General features: G+C 45.3%; 1 protein-coding gene across 1 annotated transcript in view; it reads left to right on the top strand.

Moving 5' to 3' along the window:
- Positions 1–1,360: 1,360 nt before the first annotated feature.
- The window catches only part of DCLK3 (doublecortin like kinase 3), a 39,125-nt gene continuing 16,045 nt past the window's right edge, over positions 1,361–24,440 (top strand). The window contains exon 1 of the mRNA XM_040245965.1: positions 1,361–1,433. Within this exon, the coding sequence (XP_040101899.1) occupies positions 1,361–1,433 (73 nt within the window). The remainder of the gene's footprint in view (positions 1,434–24,440) is intronic.

Below are 24,440 nucleotides of genomic sequence, written 5' to 3'. Positions count from 1 at the left end.
ATTTTTATTGATTCATCAACAATTATTGGCCAAGCCCATAAAATCATTGCCCAGGGAGAGCTGGCAGTGTCTTGGGGAGAGTGGTATATGTAGAGGCATAGTGGTGTTGGAAGTGATGGGTACGGCTGGGTGAAGGGAGATGAGATCTCTGGAAGCCTGGAAGATCTGGAAGGCTGTTCCTGAATGGCAGGGTGCCATCGAGTGTGTGGTGATGGGGATTACAGTTCTTGAGTCCAGGAGAATTGCCTTCAAACCCTGACTCTGACTCTTCAGAACTGTGTAATGATGGGCAAAGTACTCAACCACTCTGAACCTCAGTTTCCTCATCAGTAAAATGGACGTGAATGAATTGTTCTGAGAATTCAGTGGTAAAAAACACTTCACAGATATTATTATGATGAGAAAGTGTTGTGTTTTTTTTTATGAATTCCTTTTCATCTTTCAGTTTTATTGCAATATAATTGCATACGTCAGGGTATAAAAGTATGGTTATTAAAGTTACCTGTCAGGATGGAGAGATTCTGTTTGGGTACCTTGGGTCAGTGCCTCTCAAATGTTGAAAGTATATAAATCACCTGGGATCTTGCTAAAATGTGGGTTTTGACCCAGGTGTCTGGGGTCTGGTTCCACTTTTCTCACTAGCTACTCAGTTCTTCTTATTTAAAATATTTATTTGTTTATTTGGCTTCCCTGGGTTATGGCACACAGGATCTTCACTGTGGCATGTGGGATCTAGTTCCCTGACCAGGAATTGAACCCGGGCCCCTGCACTGGGAGCTCAGAGTCTTAGCCACTGGACCACCAGGGAAATCTCATTCCTTAGTTCTTAAGTGCGGACCACACTTTGAGTACCAAACCCTAGGCTAAGGCCTGCCAGGTAAAGTCTGAGTCCTTAGTGGGGGCTGAAGAGCACTGAGGTTGGGGACATGATGAGAATGGTTCAGGCTTCTCAGAACCCCGCATGTCTGGTCTGGAACTGGGGCAGAGACAGCTGGGACTTCCTGGAGCTTTTGCTCTTTGGTAAAGTGTTTTCTCTGGGGGGTGATGGATCTCAACTCAGCTTCCTTGCAGTATCTTAGGACAAGTCCTCTGGAGGACTTTTCCTGGCCAAATTGCCAAATGCTGCCTACTTCTCCTGCGTGGTGGTCTTGACGGTGTGGAGATGAATAAGCCGCTGATCTTGCAACAGTGTGTTTGGGGGTAGGGTGGGGACAGGCATGTAAACATGTAATTATCACATGGCAAGAAAGCATTCTGTAGAGTTCATGGGTAATGGTGATGGGGGAAAGAAGGTTGGAAAAGGGAGGAAAATGTCCTGGTGGTAATTATATCTGAACTAGCTTTTGAAGGATGAATCACAATGGCCGGAGGAGGAGGAGGACAGAAGAGTGTGGGGAATGGCATTCTAGGATTAAGTAACAGTATGAGCAAAGGTAAGGTGCCAAGAAGCAGTTTGGTGTGTTCAGGTCATTGAACTAAAAGTTGTTTGCAGCCTGGAGCATGATGGGAAGGGCTTGTTCAGGGAGGTAGATGGCCATTCGTGAAGTCAGGATAAGCTAAGCTCTGCTGCAGTAACAAATCAAATTCATCCCCTAGTAGCTTCACCCAACAATGGTTACTTCTCACTTGCACTGTGTGTTTTTCGTAGGTCAGTGGAAGGCCGAGTTGACAGAGTGTCCCCCTCTTGCTGCCACACCATTTGGAAAAATTGTCCTCTGTGTGGTCACCAGTGCTGGATGAGATCACAGGAGGGTTGCTCTCTGGCTTGCTCTCTGGCTCTTCCATGCTTCAGCCTGGAGCTGATGCATTGCTGCTTGTGCAGCAGCCCATTGGCCAGAACCAATGGTGAGAGGGGTGGGAAATGATGAGGGGTGTGTGGATGGGAAGGTCAGAGAATGTCACTGTCTCTCCCACATATGCTGTGTTTTGTAACTTAAAGCCTCATTCTGAGGGCCTGAGTTTCTCAAATGCGAGTAATATGTGAATTTATTTAAAGGAGGAAAAATGCTAGAGCGTCTAGTGGTGGCTAAAATTATTTTTATTACAGTGCAATTCAAATATGCGGTAGCCTTAAATATGTCTAAACTTTTCATATTTAGAGCTTCCTTATGACCATAAAACCAAAACAAATGTACGAATAAAATATCAACACAGCTACAAATTGAATAAATTCAGATTAACTCCATGAATTTAATGTGATGGATGAAGTCATTCTTGCTAAAACTAAATCACTGTTTCTGGGTGATTTTTCAGGTTCTTATGAGTTGGGGATGCTGTGTGCCATGCCACACAGGGCATGTGATGGCTCACTTCTCAGTTTCCTTTGTCTGAATTAAGTCTGATTGGTTGTTTTCTCACTAGCCTGTGACAATTAAAATAATATAAAAATAATAATTCTATTTCTTGTGACCAGCTACATCATAAATGCAAGAATACACAAAGTGGAATTATGTGGTAGCACTTGGTCATAACATCCTCATTCAGATGACCCAGAATATGCTTCTGTTGATTTTCTATTAATAATCTTTAAAAAGAGAATCATTCAAGTGAAAGCACAAAGTTAAATAAAAAATACTTTTGGAAAATTGTGAACCCCCTCGAGTATATCTGAGGATTCCCCAGAATTCGAGAAACAGGTGGAAACCCACCGGAGTTGTTCAGTTAAGGCAGGAGAGGGACGACCCACTTTATGATTCAGAGACATCACTTTGTCCAGGGGTGTGGGAGGGGATGGGAAGGAAGAAAGGTGAGAGACAGATGGCTCAAGTCCCATGCAATGGGGCGGGGGAGAAGGTGCATGTAGGTAGCAAGGAGTTAAGGGAGTGGAGAGGAGGCATCAGATTTGAGACATTTAGGAAGTGGAGTCCCTAGGACTTGGAGATTGACCAAATGTGGACAGTGAAGGAAAGAATTGGGAGAAGGACCTGACTCTTGGTTGTGGGGGTCGGAGAATGGAGGAAGTTGAGGGTGCCGCTGTCCCAGGAGAGGACGATATGCATCCATGGGAGGAGCAGAAGAGCTTTAGGGCAGACTGTGTCCAGCCACATCCATCACCCCACTTTTTCTGACTAACCAAAGCCCTCCTGAACCAATTTCTGAGAAGCTCTCACATCTTGCAGTGTCCATTTTTCCCTCTCCAGGACATTTCATTAGCGTTCATTCGCAGGTTCTGAGTTAACCCATCTCTTGTGCCTACCACTTCTGACCCATTGCAGAAGGTCAGAATCTGCCAGAATCTGGCAACATTTTGCCTAATTAAACACACTTTTTTTGTCTTCTGTATGTTGGAGGAAAGTGATAACTGTTTGAGAAAACTGGGGATGGTTTTGAGATTGAAGCTGTCATCCCATATCATGTGAGCTTGGTGATCTGCCTTCAGTTTCAAAGAGCACCAACGATTCACTTTCCACTCTGTGTTTTTGGACAGGGAAGCTCAAAAAATTCTCTGAGGAGAGAGCAGGCGTGGTGCTGGTTAAATGGTCTCTAGGTAATCATGCATTGAGAAGTATGGAAACTGCACTTTGCAGCAGAGGAGGGCAGAGAACACGAGGCCACCCAAACACACACGTGAAAAAGGTCACAAAAACAAATCTCTGGTGGCTAGAGTGAAATCTTGTATTAATGAAAGTTTTTGGCATTAATTAATTTATTTTAGAAGTTGGCTTTATATATTTTTAAATTTATTATGTTGGCTGCGCTGGGTCTTCACTGAGCGGGGGCCTGCTCTAGTTGCAGTGAGCTAGGGCTACTCTGGTTGTGGAGCGAGGGCTTCTCACTGCGGTGGCTTCTCTTGTGCGGGGCACCGGCTCTGGGACTCGTGAACTCAGTAGCTGCGGCTCGAGGGCTCGAGAGCTCGGGCTCAGTTGTTGTGGCATGTGGGCTCACTTGTCCCATGGCATGTGGGATCTTCCCAGACCAGGGATCAAACCCCTGTCTCCTGCATTGGGAGGCAGATTCTTAATCACTAGACCACCAGGGAAGTCTCACATTAAGTAATTTGGAAGGTAACTTGGTATTTCCCTTTTGTATGAATTATTAACCTAACGCACCAACAAGAGCAAAAAGCTGCCGTAAGTGGTGTCCACCCTGTCTGTCCTCACGCCTGACAAGTGTCCACCTGTCTCTTGTTCTCTACATAGGCATCACCTTCATGGCAGCATCTCCCAGGGCCTCCAGGGAGAGATGCAGGCTTCCCTTGCTGGTTTTCTTTGGAACCTGTGTTCAGTGGTTTGTAAGCTAGTCCTTACTGGTCACCCTCAGAGACCACATACTACATGGAAACAGGCTTAGAATGCCCAGGAACTGGTGGGGCATTTTTTCCTAACAGCCATCTCCACACCCACAATCTAGTCCAGGGTATCTTCAGGGAGCATCTTTGCACCTCAGTGCTGATTGGGGGAGCAGATCCCTCAGCAATAATAGCCTTGGTTTTAGAAGTGTCTTTCCAGGAGTGGACTGGATGAAGCTGGTCGTTCAGTTTCGTTTAGATGCTCTGTAGGTGTCAGATTGGCTGAAGAATCCTCTGGAGCTTGGATCTTTGCATCTGTGGCAGACAGTTGGTGCTCTCCAGATATCCACATCTTCCCTTCTTTAGCAGATTCTGTGAGTCCCCCACAGAGGATGAGATGGTTGCATGGCCCCGCCTCAGCCCCTGTCCTGATGCTTTTCTTGCAATGCACTGCAGCCCTGTTGGAGGGCTTTCCCTGGCTGCAAGGGGCATGGTTGGCCCGGAAGTGCTGGGAGGTTAGTGCTCCTGGGAGCAGCCCTGAACCACTGATGGGGGCGATGGGTAGATATATACCACAGTTCCCTGTCCCCCTGGTGGGCCAACCCTTGGAGGTCCTCTGCCCATTCTCCCCAGAGGTGCCCAGCAGGGCTGAGGCCAGGTTGCCCACAGCAGTGACCCGCTCATTCACTCTCGTTTACTGCCTCATTTCTCCCGCCTCCTCCAGTATGTTCCAGGCTCACCTCCCCCGGTCAACCCAAAACCTTCCCCCAGGCTTTGCTTTAGGTAGAGTCCAACTCAGGTTGAAGTCTGCTTTGGAGACAGTCCACCCCAAGACCCTTAGGGTTGGTTGGGTGGGTGGAAGTGCTGTGTGTCACTTCTCATGAGAGTAAGAGCCAGGGCACTACCGTGGTGTCTCTCCCACCACTGCAGCAACCTGAGGATTTGAGGTGGAAGAACATGCTCAGTCCAGTGGGACTGCACAGGAGCAAGAAGCTTGTATCATGGTAGCCACTGAGCTTCTTGCCATTGACTGATTGAGGCACCTCGCTACCTGACACCCAGCGTTGGCCCTGTCCCTGTGGGTAGGGTGGCATCACTAAAGTCAGTCCATCCTTTCTGATACATAAGAACTCTTGGGATCTTTCACCTGTGATCATCTTTAACGTTTCTGATTTCCAAATGTGTTCTCTCTTCAGTGGCTTGAAGAGATGGTACTTAATATTTAAGTACTTAAATATTAATATGGTACTTAATATTAAAGTACCATTTATTTGTTTTTCTATGACCTGTAATTAATTCACCTGGAATTTATTTTGGTACATGCTTGTCAAATAAAAATCCAAGTGCATTGCATTTCCAGATTATTATCCAGTTGTTCCAGTATTGAATAAAAATCCTTCCCTTCTCAATTACTTTGTATTGATCCTTTATTATACATTAAATTCTCATGTGAGGTAGTATCTATTTTGGGGCTACAGTTTTCTTTTTCGTGAAATTCAGCTCTTTTTGTGTAAGTACCAAGGCATTGTAATTATAGCTCTATAATATATTTTACTATCCTCATTACTCATTTCCCTCTTGTCTGTCTTTAAAAATTGCATTATTGCGTAAATGGCATCAAACCTACAAATCCCAGTTGAAAAGAACTGATATGTTTAAGCTATTAGGACTTCACATTCTAAAGCCATTATTTAAATGGATATCCTATTTCCTGTCTCGGTTTTGTGATTTTTCTTATGGGCTTCCCTGATAGCTCAGTTGGTAAAGAATCTGCCTGCGATGCAGGAGACAACTCTGGTTCGATTCCTGGGTTGGGAAGATCCCCTGGAGAAGGGATAGGCTACCCACTCCAGTATTTTTGGGCTTCTTTGGTGACTCAGACGGTAAAGCATCTGCCTACAATGCAGAAGACCTGGCTTCGATCCCTGGGTTGGGAAGATCCCCTGGAGAAAGAAATGGCAACCCACTCCAGTATGCTTTCCTGGAAAATCCCATGGACCAAGGAGCCTGGTAGGCTACAGTCCATGGGGTCCCAAAGAGTCAGACACGACCAAGCAACTAAAACTTATTGTTGATCATATGTATTTCTTGCTAACCTCATTCCTAGGAATTATATGTATGTTAACATTATGTATGTTCTTACTTTAAAATTGTTATTTTCCAACTGATTGTTGTTGTTATATAGGAAAACTTAATATCAGTTCAGTCCAGTCGCTCAGTCGTGTCTGACTCTGTGCAACCCCATGAATTGCAACACACCAGGCCTCCCTGTCCATCACCAACTCCCAGAGATCACCCAAACTCATGTCCATCGGTGATACCATCCAGCCATCTCATCCTCTGTTGTCCCCTTCTCCTCCTGCCTCCAATCCCTCCCAGCATCAGAGTCTTTTCTGATGAGTCAACTCTTTGCATGAGGTAGCCAAAGTATTGGAGTTTCAGCTTTAGCATCATTCCTTCCAAAGAACACCCAGGACTGATCTCCTTTAGAATGGACTGGTTGGATCTAGCAGTCCAAGGGACTCTTGAGAGTCTTTTCCAACACCACAGTTCAAAAGCATCAATTCTTTGGTGCTCAGCTTTTTTCACAGTCCAACTCTCACATCCATACATGACCACTGGAAAAACCATAACCTTGACTAGACGGAACTTTGTTGGCAAAGTAATAGCTCTGCTTTTGAATATGCTATCTAGGTTGCTCATAACTTTCCTTCCAAGGAGTAAGCATCTTTTAATTTCATGGCTGCAGTCACCATCCAAAGTGATTTTGGAGCCCCCCAAAATAAAGTCTGACACTGTTTCCACTGTTTTCCCATCTATTTGCCATGAAGTGATGGGACCAGATGCCATGATCTTCATTTTCTGAATGTTGAGCTTTAAGCCAACTTTTTCACTCTCCTCTTTCACTTTCATCAAGAGGCTTTTTAGTTCCTCTTCACTTTCTGCCATAAGGGTGGTGTCATCTGCATATCTGAAGTTATTGATATTTCTCCTGGCAATCTTGATTCCAGCTTGTGCTTCTTCCAGTCCAGCATTTCTCATGATGTACTCTGCATATAAGTTAAATAAGCAGGGTGACAACATACAGCCTTGATGTACTCCTTTTCCTATTTGGAACCAATCTGTTGTTCCATGTCCTAGTCTAACTGTTGCTTCCTGACCTGCACACAGGTTTCTCAAGAGGCAGGTCAGGTGATCTGGTATTCCCATCTCTCTCAGAATTTTCCACAGTTTATTGTGATCCACACAGTCAAAGGCTTTGGCTAGTCAATAAAGCAGAAATAGATATTTTTCTGGAACTCTCTAATATAAATATATGTAAGTTAAAAATGTTGGCCTTATAGTTGACCACTAGCTAATTGTATTTTGATGTGAAAAACAGAAAACTTTCATTAGATTCTCTGTGCCCTAATTGCCTTAAGTGGCTCTGAATAAACAAATGGATATATGCTAGAGTTGAAATGAACTCAAGGAACTTCCCTTGAACAGTCCAGTGGTTAGGACTCCACATTTCTATTGCAAGGGGCACGGGTTGGATCCCTGGTTGGGGGACTAAGATCCCACATGCTGCGAGATGTGATCAAAAAAAAAAAAAAAAGGGAAAAAGTTCAGGGAGCGAAGGAGGGATAGAGAGAAAAGGTATATAAAGTAACTGGGCATTTGGTAGGAATCATCAGAGCCCACCCACAGTCTAAGCGCAGAGTTACAGATGCTGTGAGACAAATAGCTTGGGGTCACTGTGTTTTCTCTTTGAGACATTGTCTCTCAAGAATTTGAAAGTTGCTTGTAGGTGTCTCTGACTGGTCTTAGACATCAGTAGCTCCAACATCACAGTCCTCCCTTTGCCGACTGACCCTTGTTGGTAATAACATGTTTGTATTTTGAGTCTGGATAATAAAAGATACCATCAGAGGCTACTGGCAGTCACAATCAAGACAGAACTGACAGGTCAGACTGGTTAAAGTAAAACAAAATAGAAGGAGTCCTTTTATTTTATTTACTGTGTTTGAGTTAAGAAAACCAAAATCATGGAAATGTTAATTTAAAAAGAAAAAAGGAACTAGATGGAAGCTCCTTTTTCTTTGTAGAACTTGGAGTCAAGCGATACCCAGGGGTGGCAGACCTCCCCAGCAAGCTAATTATGAGGGAGTGTCCAAGCGCAAGCTTATGTGTGCTGTGCAGCGGCTTTCAGAACCTCGAGTGCTTCCTCTTTAATGCCACTAATATTAAATTTAGAATTCCCAGTTGTTGCTCATTTTCTACAAGAACAGTATAACCGAGGAGGTTTGCTGGGGTTTTTGTTTGTTTGTTTGTTTTTTATTATGATTTGCTGGTTTCGAAGACTGTCTTTGCCAAAGCAGTCCTATAGCGTGAAATAAAAACAGGAATCCACACTTGCACTAAGGAGAAACGGGGGATAAGTAAAAAGTCTGAGACCCAGTGGAAAGACCCCTGCGGGTTCCATGTTCTCAGGAAGGTTTGTCAGTTACTGGCTTTTTTCCCAGTTGCTTTGTCTCTAGTACGGAGCAAAGACATCAGTGGCTGCCTGGTGCTGTAAGTTTCCTGTGCTTTCTTCATCAGAGGACAAAGTAGGTGTCCTTGCTAAGGGGTTTTTCTAGAAAGGCAGGTGGAGCGTTTGTGTCGAGGTGGGGAGGGGTGGGTTCGGAGGCAGACTGGGCCTCTTTTGTCTCAGCTTGTTCCCTATGGTCATACACACCACATGTGGGTGTCACGTGTTCTTAAGTGAGGATGTTAACCGAGGAAAAAAACACGCATGGTGGATTTTTATCCTAATTGCCTTTTGTTTTTAATGAAACGCGAGAGAAGGAATGCCTTCTACTTAGGAATTTGGAAAAATGCCACCAAACACAAAGCGCTTAGTGCTCATTCTTATTTTAAAATTGAAAGACTTCTCAGGATTTCCCTGGCGGTCCGGTGGTGAGGACTCCACACTTTCACTGCAGAGGGTGAGGGTTCAATCCAGGTCCGGGAGCTAAGATCCCACATGCCTTGCAGTGTGGTTCTACCCTCAAAATAAAATAACAAAATGTAAAGATCTCTCATAATTGGGGGCAGTGGTGGGGACCTGTGTTCCCTGGAAGCGGACCCTGAGGTAGGGATTTCTGTGCAGGTGACTTTGGCCGGAGGGCTGACAGGAGAAGGAGGTGGGGGAATAAGGTGAGCAAGGGATGCAGCTAAGCAAGGATGTGGTCTTAGCTGGGAGTGATGGGGCTTGCACTGCCTCAAGGAACTGGTCTCCCTGTGGGGTAAGGGCCCTGTCTTTGTACCCTTCCCGTCCCCATCAATCAGAAGAGCTGGCAGGTGGCAGCTGCCGCCTGGTAAGGGCATCTGAGTAGGCACTTGCAGCATCCATGACTGAGGAGCTGTCAATAGATTTGGGGGCAGAAACAGATTAAAAAAATCCTGGGTACAGGATTGCCTTGATCACCTGGCCCATTCTGAGAACTGTGAACTTGACTGCGAGGCTGTTTTCCTAAAAACGACTATGGATTTGTTAGGTTCATTCCTGCAATACCTGTTTATGGACAGTCTGCCACAAGCTTACCATCAGGGCTGGGTGTTTGGAGTCTTGCCAGGCAAGGCCCATTTACTTAATAGGCTTCATCCCTGCAAATCACATATTTTTGGGCAAGTGTCAAGAGACGGCATTACAAGGGATCCTGAAGAAGCTTAACCCCAAATGGAGAAGCCAGAGCCGCTAAGGTTTACCTCTATTAAGGCTTGGAAGGAAGCAGCCTTTGTGAAAAGCATTTGTAAATGATGCTCTCAAAAAGCCTAGACGTAGCAGTGGGGCTGTTTGAGGGAACCATGTAAGTTTCTACTCGCTGAGACTGGCATTTTTACATATGTATTTGTTTATCTGGCTGCATCGGATCTAAGTTGTGACCTGCAGAATCTTCAGTCTTGGTTGTGGCATGCGAGATCTTTAGTTGCGACATGCCGACTCTTGGTTGCAGTCTTTGGGCTCTCATTCCCCAATCAGGGAGTGAACGCAGGCCCCCTGCGTTAGGAGCCCAGAGTCTTAGCCACTGGACCAGCAGGGAAGTCCCGAGATCGTCTTCTTAGAAGAGCTGTTGCGTTGGTGCCGCTGTTGTCAATCTGATTTAACTACGAGGTATTGAGTGCTTACTCTGTGTAGGTGACCTTCTGCCTGTCATCTTGTTACCGTCTTTACCTCCCGTCTCCTGGGAAGTGGGGCTGGTGCTGGCCATGCAGGCTCCCTCGGCAGTGAGAAGCACCAGGTACTCTGGCAGCAGAGGTGCAGTTGAGGACCCTTGTGGCTCTGATGCTCAGGTTGGGCATTGGGCTGGAGCTTTATAGTATTAAATACCTATTGGATGCAGTCAGAGTCCCTGCACTGTGACTTCCCTATCTTCCAATGAGAGGAAAACCAAGTCCAGTTTTAATTCCCTAAAGGAAGAAAAGGTTGTACCTTAATCTGCTTTCCCCCAGCATCATTCTTCTTTGTTTGGAATCTTAATTCACTTTGGGGAGTTTTTTTTTTTTTTTTTTTTTTTAGCTCATCCTGTCTACAGGGATCAGGGACGAGCTCACTTGTTTATTGCCAGCTGCAGGAACACTGGGTGACCTTATTTTGCCCAGTTGGGATGTTGGCTGACTTAATAATTGGAGCAGAGTTAAACTGAGGCTGCTCTGCGTAGGCATTGTTGCCTGTTGATGAGTCTGAGTCCGGCTTTGTTTCCTCTGGCTGACCCCATGAGTTTTGCTTTATTCCATGGTTACAAATGACTCCCCCAAACCTGCCTGAACTGTTGCTCAGAAAGATTCAGGGTCTGTGGAAGAACAGTATTTCAGTTCTTACTAGCTGGCTGTGGGGCTTGGGCTAATTGCTTAACCTCTCTGGTCTACAGTCATATCTAAAAATTGAGGGTGTTGGACTATTGGCCCTTTTAATTCTGATACCCACAGATTTTTCACCTACATGGCCTTTCCCTTCAACACATGGTCCTTCTTAAGAACCTTCTTTGTATCTTTCTTAGATTGATCCATGACATTGCTTTTGTTTACAAAAGACGAATATTTCCATATAAGCAATTTCTGAGAATTTTTACCAGTAAATCCAACCAATTATGTAATGACCATACCCTAAATATTTATATAAAGTTCTTCCTCAGTCTGGTGTATCTAAACCTCAGGTAGGGACCTCCCTAGCCGTCCAGTGGTTAAGACTCCAAGAATCCAATGCAGGGGACGTGGATTTGATCTTTACTCAAGGAACTAAGATCCCAAATGCAGTGCAGCACAGCCAAGAAAAATAAAATAAACCTCAGGTAAATAGCACAGTGGAGCTACTTAGGGTATTTATTTCTTCTTGAGTGAACTTTGGTAACATGTCTCTTTCAAGGAATCCACCCGTTTCATTAAGTTGTCTTATTTATTGGCTCAAAATTATTCATCATATTCCTTTATTATCATTTTACATAAGCAGCCCCAGTGTTTTTCAAATGTGTCATTTCTCCTATATATGAATGAAAACTATATATATTTTTGGAACATTTACTCTTGAATTGTCTTACTTGCTTGCTATTTAATTATACATTGCACATGGAGGTTGTCTTACAGAGAAGTCAAAATCGTTTAAAAACCACTTTCTAAAAATCCACAAGCTCTTTGCTTCCTCTGTGCTTACAGTAATGGCAGGTCTTTGGTTTTTGTGTTTTGGGCTGTGCCATGCAGCTTGTGGGGCCTTAGTTCCCCTACCAGGGATTGCACCATCGCTCTTGGCAGTGAAAGCACAGAATTCTAACCAGTGGACCACCAGAGAATTCCCAATAATGGATAGTGGAGGTCTGTGCCTGCCCCTCAGATATGCGTCTGATAATGAGGGATGAGAGTCTACAGGGAGGTGCTGGTGGATGGTACAGATATACCAAGTGTCTTTACATCACTCTGAGATCCGTCCAACCAGAGCACAGAGATGCAGAAATGAGTAAGATATGCTCATCTCTCTAGAAAAAAGACAATGGAGGAATTGCTTTTAGAATGATTGCCACAGGGACTTCCCTGGTGGTCCAGTAGTTAAGACTCTGTGCTTCCAATGCAGGGGGTGCAGGTTCTATCCCTGGTCAGAACTAAGGTCCTATATGCCATGGAGTGTGGCAGAAATAAAGAATGGTTACTGCTCCTCACCTGTACGGATAGAGTATGGTAAAGCTCTGTCTAGCCCAGTGTTTGAATGTTGTTCTGATGCAGGTGGGTAGAGACCTGTGGGCCAGTGAAGGCTTTGTGGTGTGATCACCAGACAGAAGAAGGAAAATACAAAGTCTGGCAGGATCAAGTCGGCTGGAGACGGGTCCCAAGGTGGGATGTAGTTTAGCTCTCCCTTTCCAAATAAACGCACCCCGTTGAGCCTCCTTGAACAGTCCTGAGAGAAGCAAAACCCCAGCCCCAGTCAAGGTTATTGTGAATCTCTGAGCTGCAACAAATCGGGATTAAAAATCCAGGTCATAGGAAACCACAGCCCTTCCTGGGAGCTGTGCCCTCTTGTAATTTTACTGAGTGAGCGGTGATACCCCAGACGTGGGTGAGCTGGGGAGTGTTGGAAGAAACATTAAACCCAGAGGTCAGCCTGAAAGAGAAGCTATCCCCAGCGGAAGCGTCCGTCAAAGCCAACTGGCATCGGATGTCACAGAGAAGGACCAACGTGAGGGACACGGTGGGGCACAGAGCAGCGGGCAGAAAGAGGACCGTGAAGGCTTCATGTGATGGAACGAGCAGAAGGCGGGAGAAGGGTTCATCTGGACAAACCGCGGTTGGAGAGAAGGTTAATCGTCGTGGTTACTGAGATATCTGAAGCTCACCAGCCTGGGAGCAAACGAGGTCGCGTTAATATTAGTGCCCAGCATGAGGTCCCAGCGGCCCCGCCTGTTCTCACAGGACCTCAGCCAGCATCCTCAGGGTCCCCCCCTGGGGAGGATGTCACCTCATCCTCAGGTGCACCAGGATGAGCATCCTCAGGATACTCAGGTGCACCAGGGCTCCGGTTCTTCCTCCATTCGTGATTCACTCCTCACTTCCCTCTGCTTTGCTGTCCCCTGGCTGCCCCCTTCTGCTGCGCCCCCTTCCTGTAGCTTCTCTCTATAGCTTAGGCCTATAGCTGTGCTTCTCAAAGGGTGGTGCAGGGGCCAGCAGCATTGTATCACCTGGGGACCTTGTTAGAGCTGCAGAATCTCAGCCCCACCCTCCACCTGGACTGACTGTATTAGGATCTGCATTTTAACATGGTCCTTGGGGGTGTCACAATTAGCATTTGAGAAGCCCTGCCAAATGGGAGCCTCAGGTTTTACCACTTTAGCAGGATGCTCAAAGGAAGCAGGTCAGTGACAACAGGGAGAAGTTCATACTTCAGTCCTGGATCCTTTTTGTCTTGGGATGACCTGGGACGTCTGAGGAGAGAGGAGAATACCTTCTGGCTTGCATAAGCAGGAGGATTCTTCAGACAAAATAAAGCTAGCAGAGAAGAAAGCGGGAACTATGATCTGCTGATGAAATGGGACCAGATCAGGGTGAGCCAGAAACCTGAGCGGGGGAGGATGAGAGATATTGAGGAGGTCAGAGATGAGATTTAAAATGAGGAAAGACACGTATGCTGGTTCACTTTAGAATCCCCTTGTAAACAACAGAGGCACCGCATAATATGCATCACAATTTCAAGGTAGCTGGGACAGTAAATGGCATCATTAAATCAGCGAGTACCTTGGGAAAAATATATCAGACATCTGTTCTAACAAGGACCGGCAAACATCCCTCACCCAGAGTCCCTAGAGAGCTTTTGTGCCAACATGCTGGGAGGCACTTGGAATTGGCACAAGAAGGTTAGCAGATAAGAGAGAACCCCAAACCTGGGACTTTTCTGAGATGAGAGCAGGAGAAAGTCTTTCTAATTACTCTGTTCCTGATGTCCTGTCGGTAATAAAGATTAATTAGCGATGACATTAGAGTGTCATCGGTGATGACAGACAGTAAATAGCAGCATTTTATTACCTTACCCTTGTTAATTTTCCCGGCTTTGATCAATACAGACATTGCCCAGGCTTCCTAGTTACGAAACAGTAACTAGGCTTAGTAAAAGGCTGCGTTCCAATTTTTCATTCGTTTAGGAAAACCCTCCTTGGGATGTTTGCATAATCAAATGTAAGTTCGCAAATGTTTCTCCTGCCTCAGATTTGCATATGAACAAAATGAGTTTGTTCCCAAACAGCCCCTGGAAAACTCCCAGGACAAATGATTACTCAGTGAAAACGAAAATGATTTCAGCCAATTCTGCTCCTTCTCCCATAGACAAATGGAAGTGAATCGTCTCTTAGCACTGCCTACTGAGGCCACCAGTTATCAGTCTGTTGACACCATCAAGGAATAAGAGGTTGATAAAGGGAAAGAATTCCAAGTAGAGCTTCCCTGTTAGGAAGGAAGATTCCATGTCATTTGATGCATTGCATGGACTTTTTTGTTGCATTGCTTATTAACCAGATGTTTTAAAACACCAGTTTCCATTTCTTTTAATACTCAGAATTTGTAAATGGTTAAAGAGTGAACATATATTATTTATGTCCTATAGCAACTTGGGTATGATTCTCCTATTTCTTTTTCTAGTGTGTTATAGGAGCCAAGGCGAGAATTCCAAAGTGGATGCTGACCTTAGGCATAGTTTTTCTTTGTGGTGTAATTTAGACCTATGGGTTATGGTTAAAAATGATTAGGAAGGGACTTCCCTGGTGATCCAGTGGTTAAGACTCACTTCCAAGGCAGGGGGCTTGGGTTCGATCCTTGGTTGGGGAACTAAGATCCCCCATGCCTCAGAAGCAGAGCCAAAAATAAATAAATAAAGACAGATGTACTGCATTTTTTTTAATGACTAGGAAATGACAACCCACTCCAGTACTCTTGCCTGGAAAATCTTATGGACAGAGGAGCCTGGTAGGCTGCAGTCCATGGGGTCGCTAAGAGTCAGACATGACTGAGCAACTTCACTTTCACTTTTAACTTTCATGCATTGGAGAAGGCAATGGCAACCCACTCCAGTGTTCTTGCCTGGAGAATCCCAGGGATGGGGGAGCCTGGTGGGCTGCTGTCTATGGGGTTGCACAGAGTTGAACATGACTGAGCGACTTAACAGCATCAGGAGATGATACACTCCTTTTGTTTTCATGAAAGAATGTAAGTAAGAGATTCATGTTAGCAGTATATTTTCATTGTGTTTTTTTTTTTTTCCTTGACCCTAAACTTGATGATTAGCAGCCTGGACAAAATAATGATAAACGATTGGATAGGAAACTGGGTTCATGTGACTTCCAGTCATTTTGGTAGCCTTTTCAGTGGAAAAAGGTGTAGAGCTGACCCTTGTGGAACAAGGTTACATTAATTCATCTGAGTTGTGACAGCAGCGAGGAGGCCACAGTTGCTTGGAGTCAAACCCATCAGAGGTAATAACAGCAAAATGCTTTTGCAGTTACTGAGTTTATTGGCTCAGACCAGTCAGAGAATCCTAGGATCAGTGAGCAGGAAGTTTATCTACCCACAGGAGCCGGATGCTTAGATCTGCCTGGGTGTTTCTCTTAATATCCTGTTCCTACTGGTTTTCTGTTTCAGTCGCTACTTAAATGACAAATTCACCCTGCTGAGTCACATTTAGCATCATGTCCTCTTCGCCCTTGACATGTATGTGGATTGGGAGGAAACCGAAGGTTATGAGACCTGTTCTGTTGGAGAGGAAAGCCCACTCTATGCCAAACAGCATGCAGAGGTGAGGTGCCAGAGTTAGCCCACGTGGAAGAGGGCTCAGAGAGTTCACATAATGTTCCCAAGGTCACACGGCTACTCAGAGCCTGGTAGGACCAGGATTTAAATGAGAACTTCTGACCCCGTGTTCACATTCTTTGTGCAACTCGGAAAGGAAGCTTCACAAAACTCCGAAGAAATACACTCCTCTTCCCTCCCTGTATCATCTGTCCTTGGCAAACGTTACCTTGTCACATTTCCTGGTAGTCAGTGGATGTCTGTGACTGTGTTTTCTTTCATCTCACTTGTTTCTTCTAGTTAAGGTCTGTTGTGGGATGTCTACCAGTGCAGAAACTAGAAACGCTCAATTATTTGCAAGGAGAGCCAGAAGCCTGAGACCTGATACGCATGCTGAAGTTAGTACTGGAAACGGGTTTCCCCAATCTCACATGCTTATTATATATCCTGGGACAGAGGAAGGGAGTTTGCATAATCCATGGTCTCTGCTATTGATGAGGCTGAGTTTAGTTGAGAGGGGGAATATTTACACCTTTGAAGATGAAGGAACAGCAGCAAATTTGGAAAACTCAGCAGTGGCCACAGGACTGGAAAAGGTCAGTTTTCATTCCAATCCCAAAGAAAGGCAATGCCAAAGAATGCTCAAACTACCGCACAATTGCACTCATCTCACACTCTAGTAAAGTAATGCTCAAAATTCTCCAAGCCAGGCTTCAGCAATACGTGAACTGTGAAATCCCTGATGTTGAAGCTGGTTTTAGAAAAGGCAGAGGAACCAGAGATCAAATTGCCAACATCTGCTGGATCATGGAAAAAGCAAGAGAGTTCCAGAAAAACATCTATTTCTGCTTTATTGACTATGCCAAAACCTTTGATTGTGTGGATCACAATAAACTGTGGAAAATTCTGAAAGAGATGGGAATACCAGACCACCTGACCTGCCTCTTGAGAAATCTGTATGCAGGTCAGGAAGCAACAGTTAGACCTGGACATGGAACAACAGACTGGTTCCAAATAGGAAAAGAAGTACGTCAAGGCTGTATACTGTCACCCTGCTTATTTAACTTCTATGCAGAGTACATCATCAGAAACGCTGGACTGGAAGAAACAGAAGCTAGAATCAAGATTGCCGGGAGAAATATCAATAACCTCAGATATGCAGATGACACCACCCTTATGGCAGAAAGTGAAGAGGAACTCAAAAGCCTCTTGATGAAAGTGAAAGAGGATAGTGAAAAAGTTGGCTTAAAGCTCAACATTCAGAGAATGAAGATCATGGCATCTGGTCCCATCAGTTCATGGCAAATAGATGGGGAAACAGTGGAAACAGTGTCAGACTTTATTTTTTTGGGCTCCAAAATCACTGCAGAAGGTGACTGCAGCCATGAAATTAAAAGATGCTTACTCCTTGGAAGAAAAGTTATGACCAACCTAGATAGCATATTCAAAAGCAGAGACATTACTTTGCTGACTAAGGTCTGTCTAGTCAAGGCTATGGTTTTTCCAGTGGTCATGTATGGATGTGAGAGTTGGACTGTGAAGAAGGATGAGCACCGAAGAACTGATGTTTTTGCACTGTGGTGTTGGAGAAGACTCTTGAGAGTCCCTTAGACTGCAAGGAGATCCAACCAGTCCATTCTGAAGGAGATCAACCCTGGGATTTCTTTGGAAGGAATGATGCTAAAGCTGAAACTCCAATACTTTGGCCACCTCATGCGAAGAGTTGACTCATTGGAAAAGACTTTGATGCTGGGAGGGATTGGGGGCAGGAGGAGAAGGGGACGACAGAGGATGAGATGGCTGGATGGCATCACCGACTCGATGGATGCAAGTCTGAGTGAACTCCGAGAGTTGGTGATGGACAGGGAGGCCTGGCGTGCTGCGATTCATGGGGTCGCAAAGAGTAGGACACGACTGAGCGACTGAACTGAACTGAACTGAGGTGTGCAGAAGGAAGGGCCTCAAGCATTCATGTGAAACGTTGTTTTAATGAATGAACAGAGCTTCAGAAGAGGTAGCGGTGACTGTGAACTTGTGAGGTCAGGGAGGGTGTGGTGGTGGATGCGGGTCTTAGGTCTCACGTGATGTTGAGGCTTGGATGGGTGGGAAGAGTGAGGATGCCATCTTGGAGAGACAGCAGTGAACCATCCTGAAGAGAGATCTTAGTTCCCTGCCCAAGACCTGAACCTGGGTAGCCTGGATAAACAGCCGGAACCCTAGCCGCTAGTCCACTTGGGGCAAAAGGCTAGAAACAAAGTTCCCCTCACTCTTGCCATGTTTGAAATAGGAATTTCTCAAAGTGGCAAAAACTGTAAAAACAGGTACAAAGCTTATTATCAGAGATACAGTGTAGCATGTGGGAGAGCACACAGAGAAACATTGTGTTTATTTAAGACTGAAGCAAGGCAGAAATACAAGCCTGAGAGAAGGGGTATGGGCACCCTCCCCAATGAGGAAGAATGCAGTAAAGAGGCAGTTAAATCACATGTATCAGGCAGTCCTTCTGGACTTTGTTTACCTTTGGCCAGTTATTTCATTTCTTTTCCTACACCTGACCTGTTCTAAGACCCACCCTTCCAGCACCCCCTGCCCCCCGCCCAATATGTATGAGCAGCTTTTTTGCCAAGATGGATTCCAGCACAGAGGCTAGTGGGAGGTTTGATGACACTTATTACGAGATGGTACACCCTCGTTTTTGACCCCTGAGGAGCCTTCCTGTGCATGTGCAGTTGGGGAGTTTTCTCTGACCTCATGAGCAGACCTCTTATCTCTTTACTCCAGCAGAGCTCCTGTCATTAACTTTGTGCTTGGAGCATCTGCAGAAAACAAAGCTTCAATTTTACTCCATTTGACAAACTCCAGCTGCTCTGCCCAGGGGCCCATCTATCTCCTACCCAGGTAGAGTGGGGTTGGGATAGGTGAGGTGCCGCTGGATGAGGGAGCACCTTCCATGTCAAGCTGAAGAGTTTGGGTTTGACCCTCAGAGATGGTAATAAGGAGCTCCTGAAGGCTCTTAAGGAGACAAGTGGCTTTGAGAAAGTTCTGCTGCATGCATGGGCTTGATGGGTGCTGGGGAAAACCCTATAAACATTTGTCTGAGGCAAAAGCAGCAGTATTGTCAAGCTGAGGTCAGTTTATGTTGCTGTAGGAAATTAACAGAAAAATGGTTCCACAAGGGCATCCTTTCCTGTGCCCTTCCTGGAAACTGCCAACTGGTGGCTGAGGACTGGGAATGAGATGCTTAATTTTTACTATGCCTACTTTGATTAACTATTGTTAGTGTAGAGACAGAGTAGGGGTTATTATCCAAGATAGTGCTAGGTTGAGCCATATGAAATTTCCCTTTTAAGGTAATTGTTGAAATTCCCCTTTAAGGTAAGTTGTGGTTCAGTCGCTAAGTCATGTCCGACTCTGTGGCCTCATGGACTGGCAGCGTGCCAGGCTTCCCTGTCCTTCACTATCTCCCAGAGTTTGCTTGAGCTCATGTCCGTTGAATCAGTGATGCCATCCAACCATCCTCTGAGATGTAATTGGTAGAACTGCTAGCAATTTTATATGGATCTACTTAATTGATTTTGTCAGTTGTTGGAGATGCATGGACATGGTCAGGCTATCTGGGTAGGTCTTGGATAGTGCTGCTTATAGTCAGCCCCAAAGTCCTCAGGGCACTCTTTTCCTTGGGCGATGGAATGATCCTGGAGATTGAACTCAGGGTCCCAGGGATGTGCTAGGCTGTTCCTCTCCAGGCTGTTTGCTCTTCTTGCCGATGGACCAGGCATTCATAATCTCCTGATTTTTTCTCTTCCCTTTAAAGAAGAAAAATCTGCCTTGGACTAAGAAATTTAAAGGAGGAAGGAGGGCTTGTGGAAGAGAAGATACAAATAACTGCATCTTGAGGTTGTGTTTCCCAGGATGCCCCAGTAGCACGATACAGATAAAACCGGAAGCGCTACCTTTGTAGCTCCGAGTTATGTGGCGGGGGAGGGGTCCCAAGTTCTCACCCTGGCTCTAAGTCACGGAGGTTTCAAGGGGGTTTGAGAACACCCGGGCAATGGGCTGCGCATGCGTGATGGTGGTGGGGCAGAGACTGCGCTGTGCTGTCTCCACATCTTTTGTGCCCGCGCCCTGGGATGGGGGCCGCGCCCGTGGAGTCTTTCCTGGATTCAGGGATGGAGTGAGCCCAGAGTGCTCTCCTAACCACCAAGAATGAGGATGTATTCTGAGTTAGGGTCTGCTGGAACCAGCTGGGGCACAGCCATCCCAGGGCATGGCCACCTCTCCCCCATCCCAGCTCTGGGTACCACAGGCCAAGTCACCTACCACTACACCCGGACTCTGAAATCTCACTATCTCGGACCTTGAGTTCTCATCATGACTTGCCTCTGTCATCCTCAGTCACCACTGAATATGTGACCCACAGTGATTGTCTTGCTCCAAGAGTACTATTGTATGTCTCCTGGGATGGGATCTTCCTGGACTTCCGCTGGGCCCCTCCTGAACCCCCTTCCATGCTAAACTCTCATGTATTCACGGAATGCTCCCTGTCCTGGTTCTGCCCTGAACCTTTCCTGGAATTGTTCGCTCACTCAGTCCCATCCAGCTCTTTTGGATCTCATGGACTCTAGCCCGCCAGGCTCCTCCATCCATGGGATTCTCCAGGCAAGAATACTGGAGTGGGTAGCCATTTCCTTCTCCAGGGGACCTTTCTGACCCAGGGATCAAATCTGTATCTCCTGCTTGGCAGGCGGATTCTTTACCAGCTGAGCCACAGACATGTTTCCCCTTTCCTTAGCCTGACAAATGTACTGAGGGTCCCGCTCTGTAAGAAGCACCCTAAGGAAAACAAATGAAAAGACTTAGTCCCTCTGTGTTGGAGAAGGCAGTGGCACCCCACTCCATACTTTTGCCTGGAGAACCCCATGGACAGAGGAGCCTGGTAGGCTGCAGTCCATGGGGTCCCTAGGAGTCGGACATGACTGAGTGACTTCACTTTCACTTTTCACTTTCATGCGTTGGAGAAGGAAATGGCAACCCACTCCAGCATTCTTGCCTGGAGAATCCCAGGGACGGGGGAGCCTGGTGGGCTACTGTCTATGGGGTCGCACAGAGTCGGACACAACTAAAGCGACTTAGCAGCAGCAGCAGCAGCAGTCCCTCTGTGTACGGGCATTTGAGGGTCACCTTTCTTGGCATCCTTCCTGTTTCCTGAGGAAACGGGAACTAGTGCAACTCCTGGAGACCTCTCCTCTTGCTCTCTCAGCATCAACCTTCTCAGCCGAAAATGGAGGCAAATCAGGGAGATTATGAGAAGAAAGGAATGACACATCTCTAAATAAATAGTTGAACTGTAAACGTGACTGGTAAGCTTATAAATTCATGGCATGTGGGAAGAATCAGTTAGGGCCACACTTGTCATCTAATCAGACACCTGTGTCTGGATGGAAATCATCTCAGAACAGATTGTATGTTATAATTAAAAACCAAAAAAAAAAACAAAAAAAACCCCACAACATTCTGTCAATATGCTGGGCCAAATTGCCCATCCTGGCAAAACTGGAGTGTCTGCTACAAGTCAGATGTGCTTAAAAACAATCATTTAAAACTTCTTAAAGGAAGCCTAAATGGCAGGTTCCTGCATGTAGGATGTGACATAGGGGTCCTGTGGGGCAACTTTAATAATTTGCAGCCCATTCTTGGGTTTTAACTGAGTTCCATATTCTATCATTTTTCTGTTTCCTTTTCTACCCTGGGCAGAAATGAAAATTAAACCACTTTTGTCTCAAGCACAGTTATACCTTGGAGCTGTTTTGAGTCCAATTCCTGAGCAATGCAATAAAGTGGCTGTCCCAATGGTTTTGGTTTTGCAGTACATATAAAAGTTATGTTTATACTCCACTATTATCTATTAAGTGTACCATGGCATTATGTCTTAAAAAAAACAATGTACAGGGACTTCCCTGTTGACCAGTGGTTAAGACTCCATGTTCCCAATGCAGGGGCCCAGGTTTGATCCCTGGTCAGGGAACCAGATCCCACATGTCGCAACTAAGACCTGGAGAAGGAGCCTATTATACAGAATGAAGTAAGTCAGAAAGAGAAACACCAATACAGTATATTAACACATATATATAGACGGTAACAATGATCCTATATGCAAGACAGCAAAAGAGACACAGATGTAAAGGACAGACTTTTGGACTATGTGGGAGGAGGGGAGGGTGGGATGATTTGAGAGAATAGCATTGAAACATGTGTATTACCATACGTAAGATAGATGACCAGTGCAAGTTCGATGCATGAAGCAGGGCACTCAAAGCCCATGCTCTGGGACAACCCAGAGGGAGGGGGTGGGGAGGGAGCGGGCAGGAGGGGTCAGGATGGGGAGACATGTGTGCACCCATGGCTGATTCACGTTGATGTATGGCAAAAACAACCACAATATTGTAAAGTTTTTATCCTACAATTAAATCGATTAATTAAAAAAATAAATGTGTTCAGTTCAAGGAAAGAAAAAAAAACAAAGACCTGGAGCAGCCAAAAAAAGGGTACATACCCTAATTTAAAAATACCTTACTGGTTTAAAAAAAAAAAAAGTCAACTATCATCTGAGCCTTCAGTGAGCCATAGGAGTAACATTTAAGATTCCTGGTCACAGATCACCATCACAAATATAACAATTATGACCAAATTTGAAATATTGCGCAAGTTACCAAAATATGACACTGAGACATGAAGCGAGCAAATGCCTTTTGGTAAAACGGTGTCCATAGACTTGCTTGACCCGCGCTTGCCACAAACCTTCAATTGATAAAAAATGTAATATCTTCAAAGCATAAGAAAGTGGAGCACAATAAAATGAGGTAAAGCTGGGTATGTCTGACCAGGAAATACAGAGTCTTGTTTTATTCGTTTATTCAGTTTATCAGGAAACATCATGAGAATGAGCACATTCTCATTATTAAAGCTCTGAAGAATAAAATGACTTTGATTTCCTTCTTTCCTTTTTTTGATAATGAGAGAAAAACGCATTTGGAGAAGACCACCGTGTCATTTCGGCCCATGAGGTCCTTTGCTATCAGAATGAAATGATCATACAAGAGAGATATTAAGATCACAAGGACAGTATTAATAACTGACAATCACTGTGCCCTTACTATGTGTCAAGCTCAAGTGAGTCATAATCATTTTCTTATTTACTCTCTCCCAAAATCCTGGGAGGAAGGTGTTATCATTCTCACTTAATACATGAAAAAATAAAAATAAAAAACAGATTGTGAGTAATTTGTCCAAGTTCACAAATAGGGTCAGTGGCCGCTCCAGGATTCAAATCCAGATCTGTGCTTATAACCTCTTCGCACCTTGCCTCACCCTGAAAGTCAAGCTGAGAAAACTGTTCTTGGCAAAGAGGTAGGTAAGATTTGGATTCTTTAGGGGTAAGGGGAAATCTAGAAGGGAATGGATACATATATATGTGTGTGTGTCTGGGTCACTCTGCTGTACACCTGAAACTAACACATTGTGGATTAAATGTACTTCAATTATTTTTTAAATGGAAAAAAAAATCTTTTGTGACTTAGCAGGAAAAAAAAAAAAATTGGGGTTTTTTAAGGTTCCAGAAAGTTCTGACCTCTTGTTGGAATTTCCTGAGCAGCAAATTTTGGACCTTTTATCTCAGTTGTAGATTTTTGAATGTCAGGTCACTTTAGGATAGTGGGAGCTGCCTTCAGGGTCAGGCCTTGCCTAGAAGGGGCTCCCAAGGTGTGGCCCATCCTGGTACCCAGGGGACTTGGGGGGGACACCTCAGGCCCAGTGCAGACTCCATACTGCATTCCTGGCCGCTCCTGGAGGAGACTGGGTAGGAGACCTCACACGTGACGGCTCCATTGTTTCAAGCAGATCCTCAACAAGCACACGTCTAACCTGTGACAGTATCAGTCATCTTTAGTAAAGACTTTTTTTGTTTGTTCGTTTGTTTAGTCGCTGAGTTGTGGCCGGCCCTTTTGCAACCACATTGGACTGTAATTCTCCCGGCTCCTCTGTCCAATGGATTTCCTAGGCAGGAATACTGGAGTGGGTTGCAATTTCCTCCTCCAGGGGATCTTCCCAACCCAGGGATCAAACTCGCATCTCCTGCATGTGTCTCCTGCTATTGCAGGCAGATTGTTTACAGCTGAGCCATCAGGAAACAATCTTAGTAAAGGTTTGGTGGCTGTTTAGTCGCTAAGTCGTGTCTGACTCTTGCAGCCCCATAGACTGTAGCCCGTCAGACTTCTCTGTCCATGGGATTCTCCAGGCAAGAATACTGGAGTGGGTTGCCATTTCCTTCTCCAAGGCGTCTTCCTGACCCAGGAATCAAACCCAGGTCTCCTGCATTGCAGGCAGATTCTTTACCGACTGAGCTGGTCAAAGGACTCTTTGAACCATCCGGACTAAT

This window comes from Oryx dammah, unplaced genomic scaffold (assembly GCF_014754425.2).
Source record: "Oryx dammah isolate SB20612 unplaced genomic scaffold, SCBI_Odam_1.1 HiC_scaffold_9, whole genome shotgun sequence".
In the NCBI taxonomy this organism is placed as follows: domain Eukaryota; kingdom Metazoa; phylum Chordata; class Mammalia; order Artiodactyla; family Bovidae; genus Oryx; species Oryx dammah.
This window is presented reverse-complemented; position numbering and strand designations above follow the sequence as displayed.